The following is a 12,891-nucleotide window of genomic DNA, read 5'->3' as shown; positions in this document are numbered from 1 at the left end:
GCTATGTGTGACATACATGTGTTATATTTATTTTCATAAGGACTCTACATGCTAGAATGAAAATACTTGATGTGATGCCTTTATATTTATTCTTGTGTGATATATCTTGTCATATGCATCACGGTTTTACTTTGTCACACACACATGCACCCCACGGATGCAATGATTTAGGGAGAGTCTCCTATATGTTTTAGTATGTGCAATTGACATTTGAGGTCATTTTGTGAATTCTAATCATAAGCACATATTAAGGGGGAGCCTCTCATAAATCATTGAACCCAAAAGTTTAAATGTTTATATCATTTTGTAAGCTTTAATCAAGTTGTCATCAATCACTAAAAAGGGGGGGATTGAAAGTGCATCTAGCCCTTTAGTGGGTTTTGGATGATTGAATGACAACATGATTAAAGGTCTCACCCGTTTGCTAAGTGTGAACAGGTAATAGGTTATCTCACAGATACTTAATGAAAAGCCAAAATGATGTGTTGTTGTATAAACAATCTAGTTCAAGCACAAGACAACAATGCAAATGAAACTCATACAAAGGCTTATCTATTGTGGGATTCCATGTACTATGTGAAAGCAAGCTCGTTAGGATTAATTAATGAGACATGAGGGATTGCATATGGAATGGTCTCTTAAGTGAAGCTTGCTAAATTGAAATGAAAAAGATGACAATACATGAATGGATGATTCAACACAAGATGTGACTTGATGGCTTGAGATGGTGAAGATAGCAAGGAAAGGCTTCGAGGTACTAAGCAAGGGTGAAGGGCAAGCGACGGCTTGGCGACCGAAGAACCTAGCTAGGGTGAAGAAGGAAGTACTTGCATTTAGTTGAGGTACTAATCAAGCTATGATGGCCATGTTTATGTGGAGGATCAAATCACTATTGGAATGTTTGATGGAAGTGACTTGATACATTTTGGAGTTATTCATATTTGATGAATGGAATCAAGTCACGTGCTCAAGATGGCTATGCTCAAGTGACAAGATCAATATTGACATGTTGGCACCCTCACTTGATGAAGATTGAAAGACACGGCATCAATTTTCAAGAAGATCAACTCAAAAGGTTTAATTTCGTATCTTTTGATCTTGAGTTAATAGGTATGCCGTACTATTAAGAGGGATGCAAGTTTCGGTGGTCTGAGGAAGATAGAGTGCTCAAGCATAATAATTAAATTCAAAGAGAGACACTATAGCACTTCACGAGCACATAGAATAATTTTTCTGTGACTGTTGGTGTCGGAAGTCCCGACGTAAGCCGGAACTCCCGACAGTCGGAAGTCTTGACTCTTGCCGGAAGCGCTGACTCCCAGTCACAGCCTGCGCGGTGACTGTGGACGTCGGAAGTCCCGACGTGAGTCGGAACTCCCGACAGTCGGAAGTCCCGACCCAAGCCGGGAGTCCCGGCATCGATGGTTCTACTGACCTGCTGTCTGTGCCCGTCGGAAGTCCCGACGATCATCGGAAGTCCCGACCGTCGGAAGTCCCGACGTTTGTCGGGAGTTCCGACACTGACTTGACCCAGGCCGGGAGTCCCGACATCAGTGGTGCTGACTGTTTGTTCAACTGTGCACGTCGGAAGTCCCGACGAACGTCGAAAGTTCCGACACTGACTTGCACCCGTGGACTTTTGACCTCGTGTGAACAGTGTTTTCTTCATACGTCGGAAGTCCCGAGATCTGCGTCGGAGCTGCGTCGGAACTCCCGACGTAGATCTGAACGGTTAGATTTTGCCTTGGGGTATAAATACCCGTCTCCTCCATTCTAACCGTTGCCCACTCATTTCATTGCGTCAAACACTCGGCCAAAACAGCCCCCAAGCATTCTAGGCTCCCCTCTCTTCACTCCTTTACTTCCAACTTTGATTCCCAAAGGGTTTGAGTGATTGGAGAGTGGATTGAGTGAGAAAAACACTTTGAGCAAGCTTGAGCACTTGATTTCTTCGTCAAGCCGGTTTGATTTGCATTTGTTACTCTTGGGGATTTTCCCCTAGCCGGCTAGGCGTCGCCCAAGCGCTTTCATCTTGTGGAAGAGCCTTGGGAAGTTTGTATTACCCTTGTTTTCTAGTGAAGAAACTCAAGTGACCTTTGTGGTATCCTTGAGTGAGGAAAGGAGGTGGAAAAGACTCCGACCTAAGTGGTCACCTCAACAACGAGGACGTAGGAGCTCCTTTGTGGGGCTGCCGAACCTCGGGATAAATTCTTGTCTCCCGCGTGCTTATTGTTGTTGTGATTTGCTCGAAATTACATGTATTTGGTTGTCTTCCTCTCTAGCTATTCATTAGGGTTTGGGCCTCGATTTACGGAGTGGTGGCTTATCAACGTCAAGAGAGTGACCCAACACCTTACCTTACCACTAGGAAGTGGGTTTGTAAGTTATCGGCATCACAAAGTTCATTTTAGCACTTGAAGTTCATTTCCCGTAGGGGTCGGAAGTGCTGACAGTTTGCGTCGGAAGTTCTGACCCAAACTGTCGGGACTTCTGACACGTCGGAACTTCCGACCCAAACGTCGGGACTTCCGACATTAACTGACTAGTGCATTTTGATTTAACTCTTTGGTTGTAGCTATTTGGCTCCCTAGGTTTATCTAGTATCTTTATATACTTTGTGGCTAACTTGTGAGGGGTGGTATTATTCTGATTTGGAGTTTTCATTTTGGAAACTCCTTTTACTAATCATTTCCGCTTTTAAAGGTGTTGATTTTTCAGAAACGCCTATTCACCCCCCCTCTAGGCGGCATCCTAGGTCCTTTCAGCTGGTCATCGTGTGATGACGTCGTAGGGAGCTGTGGCTCTGCAGATGCCGAGGCCGAGCCATCGCGGGGGGCTCGGCGGACATGGATCCTCAGGCTGTCGAGCCCCTGAAGTCAACTGCCGAGGCCTTGGAGGGAATTATTGGTCCTGGGTACTGATTCCGAGGCCACAGTAGCCCCGACGTGGCTCCCCACGCTGCGTTGTCCTCGGAGCAAGGGTTGGTAGCACAGTGAGGTATGGGCGTCAACCATGTGCATAGTGGTTAGCACAGTGGCGGGTAACCCCTGCCCAGTCCTGCCTCCTGTCCCGTTGGCCATTCCGCCGTACTGTGCCGAGCATGCGGCCGATGTTAGGGGCAGCAGTTGGCTGAGTTAATGCGACACGACGTTTTGTTAGAGGGACGGGTGAAGGAAGAGGCAGCGGAGTGCTGCCGAGCCCGCCTCGCGCGAGACGGAGGGTCGGTGGCCCGGCCGAGGCCTTTGGTGGGGGATCGCTCGAGGTTAGTGGTGAGGGGGCCTCGGGCGAGTCGGAGAATCGGCCGAGGCCAGCAGTGTTTAGCTGGTTTCGACTTTTACGAAGTCTAAGCAGTCGTTTTTTGGTTCCTGCTTAGGGTACCCCTTCTCACTGTATCCGACACTACTCATTGACTTTGATTAAGATGTGACTAGCAAATTACTATAAGCTCAAGAAAAAATGAGAAAATATAGGAGGAACTTGCAGTAATAACAAGAAAGGTACCAAAAACTACATGTTAGGGGCTTGTTTGGCAGGGGTAGTAATGTTAATTCATCCTTTCTGGCCTCATTCAAGGATCTGGAGCTAACCTGCTAGACAAACACCCACACGGACAGAGTGGCTCTACAGGTAGAGTTGTAGAGCTGTGGAGCCGTAGCCTGTAGAACAGAGCTGAAACTCTAGCTCTAGAGCCCTGCCAAACAGGCCCTAGAGCTATACATCCATAACCCTCACCAACTGAGCTTGGCTCAGAACTTATCAACAAGCACCACAATAAATACACATCTGAAGCTCAGACATGCATACTCTAATCTAAACAAGCATTTAACTAAGATTCTACAGGGTTATCATGCTCAGCATATGCATGTGTTAATGAAATGGATGAATTTCAAAGATAAATTTAAATGGTTCAGAATGAAAAAGATCTGTTTGTCCTACTATAACATCTAAGAGATTTCTCCTATAAATTTTCTATATAGAGTAAAAAATGAGCCATAATCCATGAATAAACTCACAGTTTTGTAGGTGAAATGGATATTTTAATTCGGCACTTTGAAAACTTGCCTGGTTCAGAAGAGTGCAAGCACCACATTCCCACTTTGAACTATCCAGTGCATCACTTGTTGTCCTATCATCTCGTGCTGCTATATGAATTCCAGAAGAAGTGCTGGGCTCTGCAAAAGTGTTGGAGCAGCTACCCTTCGAGTTTTTTCCATCCCTTGTCACCAAGTCTGGTGATTCTTGAAGAATAATAACATCATCCGAATCATCAATACCAGATTGATCATGCGATCCACACCACAAATCATCATACATTCTCCTTTCAGCCGCCATTGCAGCAGCTTGTACTGGACTAAGTGCACTCATAATTTCACTGTTTCCACCCAACTTTCTTGGTCCAGAAGGCAATAGAGCTCCATTCCTTGCCCGCTTCTGTGCAGCAGCTAACGTAGCTTGCCGCAGAGATGGTGGTGGTGGATGTACTGTAAATCCACCGACTCGCCTTCCTGTACCATCAAACCCTTGTCCTGTTCCAGTGATACCCTTTGAAACAAGTTCTTCGCATTCCTGAAAGATATATCATAAACAACAGAAGGATCATTATTAAAAAATATGGCACCACATGAGCAAAACTGAAATTGCATTCAAGAGCACAAAACTGACACAAAGAAAATGACAAATGACAGAACTAGATGTGCTTGGTCACAAATAAGGTACAAAGATACAGCAAAGCTCACTCAAGTACAATAAAAAAATAACAGATTCACTACCTCAATCTTACACGTCACCAAATACAAACTTGAGTTAAGATCGATTTAGTGATAGAAACCGTGGTCCTGAAACATAACAGGATTTGCATTTGTTTTTTGTAAGGATTTCAACAGAAGTAAAACTCCATTCCAAAGACCTTGCCAATTGCCACAACTTTCCCCCAAATATAGTCCAGTGTCCTCACTACAACTTCATTCTGATTTGAATACCCTCATTTCGCGTTATTGCTTGGCAAACACAGGTAAAGCTCTTCTCCCCACTCCACTCCCAACATCTCCAGAGTGTATAAACCATTACGAAGTAAAATAATAGTCGTATGTCTATGATACAAGTGGGGTAATAATCATATGGATTGATAGAGACAAAGATGTTCCCATTGAATTAAGTTTGGATGTTGCACAGAAAAAAAAAACAAGTTCCATCTATTTTAGTTTTTGATAACCATAGTAGGACATCCAATCAAATATCAATCTAGGTTAGATGTACTAGAACTAAAAATCACTTTAAATTTTTAAGTACAGCATCATTACAAATAATCCTTTTAAGAGGAGAAAATTTTTAACATGTGCAACAATGAATCATTCAATCAGGGTGAACATTGTCTTGGGAATAGTTTAAACCAGAGCAATACATTCACTTGTGCGCATATGCAAAAACCATTCCATGCCAATATATACAACCACCAGAATCCAACATTGTGTAAGCAGCAGCATAAAAGCACAGAGCAGCCAACGCACCTTGCGGAGCTCATCCCAGAGCTTGTAGAACTGCGCATCGTGGGGCCCGCGCTGGTTGTGGCAGAGCTCGTGGAGCATGGTGTCGAGCACCTCCTCGTAGGGGATGAAATCGTGGTCGCGGCCGGCGCGCCGCAGCCGCAGCTTGACCTCGACGCCCGCGCCGACATTAAGCCCCAGCAGCCTCGGGTTCCGCGGCCTGATCAATCACACCCCCCGAAACGCACGGCGTCCATCAATCGATCGATCGGGAGAAGGGAGGTTAGGGTTAGGGTTCGTGGGGGGGACGCTTACGAGAACTCGGAGAGGACCTTGACGCGCCACTTGTGGCGGCGCATGATGGGCTGGACCTGCCTGGCGACGCGGTCGAGGGTCGCCCGGGCGGCGGCCGCGTCGGGTTTGGTCTTGAGCGCACGGACCTCCCACACCTTGTGCAGGTCGCCCACCTCCATCGCCCCCGCCGCCGAATCGCTGATTACACGCCAACGCGGCGTGATTTCAGATGGGTTGGGGGGACTTTGGGGCGGATAGGCGAGCGGGCGGGAAGCTGGGCGACGTTTACGCAGAGCAGGGGGGGCGTGGGCGTGCAGAGGCGAGATTCGATTGCGTTGGGGTTCGAGAGAATGGAGGAAAATTTCGAAGTGGGGAAAGAGAAATCAGAAATGCAACAGCTCACAGTATGCAATGTTTTTTTTTACGGAGGATGTCTATATTATATTCACGTGTTTCGTGACCAACTGGCACACGGCTGTGAGTTTCATGTAAAACGCACGATTTCTATGAAAAACAAATTCAGTTGCTTTAGATAACAGTAGCGTACGAATTCTACCACCATTAAATCGAAATCCAACGGACACCATACTTATTGCATATATTTTATAATAAAATTACAGCTGCAATTTTCGAATCAGATTATAAAAAACCCGATACACAAAACTATACAAACCTAACGAAATCTAATATACGTTGACACAAAGACAATTAACAAGTAACATTTTTTTCTATAGCTAGACAAAAAAATAATATATATATATATAGAGAGAGAACTACTGTTCTGCAGCTGACCATAGAATAATTTATTCTGTGGTCACTTTGAGTTACAATAATTACCATGCTAATTTACGATATTACAGTAATTCCTTACTAAGTGATTTACTATAACAAATCATATTTTTTTTCTATAGTTAGGCAAGGACAAAAAATAATATAAATGTTGACATAAAGACAATTAACCAGTCATAATTTTTTCTATAGTTAGACAAGAATTAAAATAAATAATATATTATAAAATGAGACATTTTTTTCTATAGTCGTTGTTGACAAGGGGAGACGATGAAATGAAACGAGAGAAGACTTGCGGAACAACTTGTCAGCGACAAGGAAAAAAACAGATAGCTAAATCGGTGGGATCAGACGGTCAACTATGGACAGACCCAGCGATCGAATGATCAGAAAACCGTGTGCCGGGGAGAGACAAAAACACGGATGTCCTTTAGCATTTCCTTTTTTTTATTTCTTTTATCTCCGGATGCAATGTTGGCCAAATGCCCCGTTCGTTTTGCTGAAAAAACAAGTCGAAACATTGTTCTGGCTGATTTGTTGTGAGAGAAAAATATTGTTCCAGCTGAAAAAAAAATAAGCTAAAAAATACGAATTATAAGACAAGCGAACAGGGCCATAAACATTTTTTAGAGTTGTTTGGAGAAGCAAACCGTAGGTTTTGATGGAATTTTTATTGACGCGTGCATTCTGTATTCCGTTTGTCATAAAAACGTATCGTTTTGACATCAATCGTTTTAATTTTTTTCATTTCACTTTTAAAACACGTAGGATATATGTGTAGATTTGTATTAGAAACTTTTTAACTCTAATAAATTAAAAGGAATTAAGAAACAAAATTATACAAGGCTTTTAGGGACTAGGATCATGCAACGGGAACAAAATAATGCCTGACCACCTCAGCGTGGGCCGAGCGGCGGCCAAAGTCAAGGTTGATGAACACGCAACAATTTATCCACTACAGCTTTGTTTGCAATAAAATTTGAAGGGTTTCCACTTCAAATAAAATAGCTTTGAGTCTTAATGATGACTTTGTGAAAGTAGTAACATCTCTAATACAAATGGTTGTCTCACTCGTAGAGTGTTGAAATCTAAGTTATATAACAAGTTGCAATTGGACCTACAACACCAAACAAATATGAAACACGGTATGTCCAGTTGTAGAGACTTGCTAATTTCAGTTACAACCTTTTTCGCAAGTCAAAGACATTCTCTCGAGCTCAGTTACAACCTTTATGGTAGCAAATAGTCTTAATCTTTTTATGTCCGACATGCTATTGGTCATAAAGTATGAAAGGTTTCTGGAAAAATGCATACAGAAACACTCCGGGATGTTTGGTTGCTGCCGAAGCCTGCCATGCCATGTGTGGCGCCGTCCAAGCTTTTTCGGTCTGTGGTTGTGGCCCGCCACGCTGCAGCAATGGCAGCACCGAAGGTTAGGCGACGGATTTCGACGCCACAGGTGTGGCGTGATTTTGTGCTGGGAGTAGCTGTGGCCGCCGCAGCTTTCACACGAACCAAACAGCAGCCGCAGACCGGTGGCCGCCGCACAGTCTGTTCAGTTGGCTGGTTCGTATCGTTGCTAATTTATAAAGAAGTATTACTGACTGGTTTATATGAGAGAAAAATACTGTTCCAGCTAAAAATTTACGATCGTTTATGACTAGTCACGGCCAAACGAACAGACGGCTTGCGTGCGCAGCGAACCAAACACCAGCCTAACTCTCCGTGGCAGCCGCAGGTGTGATGTGGCGCACGTCGGCAGGCAACCAAACAGCTCCTCCATCAACTAGCACGTCTTTAGATTTTTTAGCTACTACTGCAATTACAATAACCATGTATCTCCAAACCAGTTAAAGATATATCTTACCTTAATTAGAATGACGACCTTTTAGCATCGCAGAATTCAGAGTGCTCTGTATGTCAAAATCTAAACATAAAAAATTGCAAATATCAACAAATTAAAAAATGATGGTTGATCTTATATTAAACATGTAGCCATAGTACAAAGATTTTAAACAAAAAATGATCACATTAATTCTTAGAAGTAGAACTAACTGTTTGTAGATAGTTTGTAGAATCAATTTCAAATAACATAGTTATGGGTGGCGCACGTGCCTATGTCACTATAATAAATGCTACAACATAGTTATATGTATTACTATAATAAATGCTATAACGTGTGTTATCGGGGCAAAAGGGTCCATGCATGTAAAAAATACAGGTATACATGCTACAAAGAGAAAGAAAAAAATACGCATAATGTCAAGAAAATCAAGAGCGCAACGTTTGGAGGCTCATTTTTACAAAGTTGATGTTTGAAGTCCTAACACTGCGAAGCGCGACGATTGAAGTCCCAAATATATAAGCACAGCTAAGATGAAATATAAAGATCAAGAGTGAGACGAATAGGACGGCGAGGAAAAACCAGATAGACAGAGAAGTGAAAGTGATCCTTATCAAGCTAAGGTCGGGAGATTTGAAAAAGACCGTCGTCGAGGTGATTCAAACCTTGATGTCGACTTGCTGTGGTGTCCAGTGGCCGTGTACTCGGCATGGACAGGGACGACGTCGAAGTGATAGTGGACGTGAGGCCGTGGCCCGTGGGGGCAGGAGCAGCGTCGGCATGGTCGTGGACGGGAGGCAGAGATATTCATGGACGTGGGGACGTACATAAATTGCAACAAGATTTGATTGGTGGTTACCTTCTATGATTTGCGCTTCTCTGTGGATCCCTGAGTGCCAGGGTGCGGCTGATCGGGCAAGATTTCCGTGATCTGCCGTAATTTGCTGGCGCTGCGCATGATCGGGCGGCGACGTCCTGCCGGTGGACGATAACTTTTGCTGATCGCGCGATGTAACAACGGAGCGCCGGGGGATCGCGATCGCGCGACTGCGGGAGCGCGTGGGAATTGCGAGAGAGCCGGGGCCTTCCTTTTTCAGGCCGCTGACCGCAGGCTGACGAGCGTGCGATTGCTGGGAGCGAACGAAGCGCCAGGAGAACGAAGCCGGGCAGAGGTATATTCGGCTTTTTCGGTTTTTTTTATTCAGAACAGTGTATTTCTCAAAAAAAAAACAATTCAATCGGAACTGTGTTTTTCAGTCAGTTTCAACGATGTACACACATTAATATGTAGCAAGTATTTTTGACATAAGGGAATGCCACGTAAGCACCAGAATTTAGTAAATCTATCAGGACAGTGGTGTGTCTCAAGATTTAGGCTCACTTAAGTCTAAAAATGTTCACTCGGAGTCTCAGACGATTTGGTAGTCAGCACCTGATGGTCCACGTGAGCTCACTTAAGTCTAAAGCACACACAGTTCTACGGGAAACAATCCGACTCCTTGGATGGACGGTCCGACTTAAATATCCAAATAGTCAGACTAATTAGACAGGTGATCCATGTATGTCGACCGGTAGCTGTAGCTTAAGTACCTAAGTGTAAGTAGTAATGTCACCTTATGGTCCCTATTTTCATTCTAAGTTATGTCTAGTCTTTCTACCTCATTCATGCATCATCAATGTATGTCACATGCATCATGTTTTACTTATGTTACATCGGACTCATAGGAACTGGAGCAACTGAGGAGACGAGACGTGTGCATGAAGTTGAGTTTGCTGCCAAACTAGAACCAATTGAACCCCAAATTGATCCTCAAGACAGACTTCTAAGCATCTTGTTCCATTTATTAATATCATAACTCGATTATGTTACTTAAGATGCATGTTTACGTACGTAGGCCCATGACCTATCACACCTACCGCTCTTTGTTTGTTTTCATACATTGGAGTGTTGGTTGATTGCTTAGTTTGCTTAGACCGGTAGAGGGAGCATGTAATGGGTCGATTGGGAATGATACGTCATATGATCGTGGCAAATGTATATGTAAACTTATAATATCAACATACTTCCATTAAGGCATATCTAACCCTATTGTGGGTTTTGGTGAATGATTGATAATGCATATAAAGAGTTAACGAGATTTATAAAGTATTTCAGTGATTAATCTGTGTGAAAAGTGCAAATGAAGAAAAGGAGACTCCCAAATTCTTACTTGATTGACTAAGATGGCATGAAACAATATATTTCGAAGAATTATCCTTCTTTGCTTCATTTCTATTTGACTTGAGTTTAGGAACGCATCAAATACATTTATTGCTCTCCTAACATATAAACTCTAGTGCATCGAGTATTCTTGTTAAGAAAGCCAACCTAAAGTTACACACACAGAAGGTATGGCTCTGCGAAGAAAGAAGAAGATGAAGTTGCAAATAAAAGGGATGTATCCCTCCTCCATCTCAGAAAAGAATGACATTCTAGCTTTGTTATAAGTAAACCATCTAAGATTTAATCAAATTTATAAAAAAATACCAATATTTGTATTACTAAATAAGTGTCATTAAATTCATTACTAAATATATGCATCGTTTCACCTACTTATACTATATCATAAACATTAAAATACCTTTTTTTAATATAAAATAGATAGAATAAAGTTAAATAATTTGGCTTAAAATAAAACGAGAACTAGGAAGATAGACAGTGCATCTTTAAACGGTGGTACTAACCATAGCGTGGGGGAAGTAGAGGATTGACAGAACGCAAGTATTGATATCACCAGATTAATATTATTTCGTGTGATGAATTTCCATAGCCGTCCTAGCTCAGTCGGTAGAGCGCACGGCTTTTAACCGTGTGGTCGTGGGTTCGAATCCCACGGACGGCGTTTGCTTGTATGATTAATTTTTCTTACTTATTTGATTTTTTGATTCTCTATCTGATCTTTTCTTTTTCGAGTCTCTATTTTGTCTCCTCGCAGAAAACGTTCCGATTCTTAAAACTATTCTCTATTTTGTCTTCAGAGAAACCATATCATAAGAAATTAATCTTCTTTTGTCCTTCACAGAAAACATCTCATAGGAAATGAAAACCTGATTGATTACCCTACAAATATGACAGGGTCACAGAGGTCTCAAAGGGTCTACGGAGTAGTACGCAGCACACTTGCACAGGCTTCCGCGCCGCACGCGGCCAGGCGAGTCGACGCCGCACTGCTTTGACTCCTTTCTCCCCAGAAGAACCGTCGACTACCTGCATTGCCTTCTCCCCAAAAACATGTACATTGCTTTCTTCCCAAGGATAACCTCTCCATTCGATCTCACCCTTTCCCCAAGAAACATGTAGACAGTTTTTTTTTTCTCTCCTAGTATGTGTGTATTATGTCTCATCTCATGGAGTACATGTATCATATACAGGAATAACAAATGTGATAGTTAGGGCCTGTTTAGTTCCCAAAAAATTTTGTGCAATACTCATCACATCGAATCTTGCGGCACATGCATGGAGTAGTAAATGTAGACGAAAAAAAACTAATTGCACAGTTGGGTGAGAAATCGCGATACGAAACTTTCGAACCTAATTAGTCCATAATTAGACACTAATTGCCAAATACAAACGAAAGTGCTACCGTAGCCAAAATCCAAAAAAATTTGCATCTAAACGCGCTCTTACCCGGAAGCACCACATACATCCTGCTGCAGGTCAAGAATTTGTCCTATAGGGAGGAGGTTGTCAAAATTGAGACAGTTCAGCACTGGTTTCTAATTCACATTCTCGGCTTTGACCTTCTCTCGCATGGTATTTGGTCAGAGTTTCCCTTCAACCTAGAACCAATTAATCGAAACACAACAAAATGACACACATTTCATAGTAGTTCTGAGCTGGACCTCCGTAACGGCATTGCTAATTTTTAAGCAAGGTAGGGTGGTTCTTGCGCGATGGAGATTGTGTTGGATACCAGAATGGTCAGTTGTGCACATACGGTTGAAGCAGCTAGATAAAGAAGCTCTTTAGCACTCTGGAGCAATAAGCAAACGTGCCCTGCTGACGGCAGGATCAAAGCATGTAGATTCTGCAAAACTCATGCAGCCCCTCAGTTCGGTTTTGTGTGTAAACGCTAAATTCAGGTCCTCGGATAACCATGTAGATTAGCTGAAGCAGCTGAGGCTTCTCCGAGTATACTACAAAGTTATAAAAAAATAAATTAGGATAGTCTAGTTAATCATCCTTTACTCTAAGAAAAAGTACTTCCACATCAATTTTTTTTGCGAAATACAAACGTAAATAAATAGAAGGCCAGAAGGGACTTTTTTTCTTCTTTTGAGAAATAGGCCAGAAGGACTTGAACCGCTCTTTTTTGTCCGGGCCATCTAGTAGGCCGTGGCCCAATAAGCCCGACTTCTCCACACAGGCCCAGCCCACTTTAGAGGGTTCCAGGGAAACCCTAACCCCCTGGTATATAACCCTCCGCGCGGCCGCCACTCTTC

General features: G+C 43.0%; 1 protein-coding gene and 1 non-coding gene across 2 annotated transcripts in view; one reads left to right on the top strand and one right to left on the bottom strand.

Annotated features, from left to right (window-relative positions):
* LOC136527979 (DNA-dependent metalloprotease WSS1-like) overlaps nt 1-6,175 on the bottom strand; it is a 34,219-nt gene extending 28,044 nt beyond the window's left edge. Inside the window, exons 1-3 of the mRNA XM_066520848.1 lie at nt 5,799-6,175; nt 5,508-5,703; nt 4,063-4,566 (exon numbers count right to left, since the gene is read on the bottom strand). Of these exons, the coding sequence (XP_066376945.1) occupies nt 4,063-4,566; nt 5,508-5,703; nt 5,799-5,956 (858 nt within the window). The 5' untranslated portion in view covers nt 5,957-6,175. The remainder of the gene's footprint in view (nt 1-4,062; nt 4,567-5,507; nt 5,704-5,798) is intronic.
* Nucleotides 6,176-11,218: 5,043 nt separating this feature from the next.
* Nucleotides 11,219-11,291, top strand: TRNAK-UUU (transfer RNA lysine (anticodon UUU)). Its single transcript has one exon. It is a non-coding gene; the product is annotated as a tRNA-Lys (tRNA).
* The last annotated feature ends 1,600 nt before the right edge of the window (nt 11,292-12,891 follow it).

Source organism: Miscanthus floridulus, chromosome 19 (assembly GCF_019320115.1).
Source record: "Miscanthus floridulus cultivar M001 chromosome 19, ASM1932011v1, whole genome shotgun sequence".
In the NCBI taxonomy this organism is placed as follows: domain Eukaryota; kingdom Viridiplantae; phylum Streptophyta; class Magnoliopsida; order Poales; family Poaceae; genus Miscanthus; species Miscanthus floridulus.
Note: the sequence above shows the minus strand (reverse complement) of the source record. Positions and strands in the feature narration are given on the sequence as shown.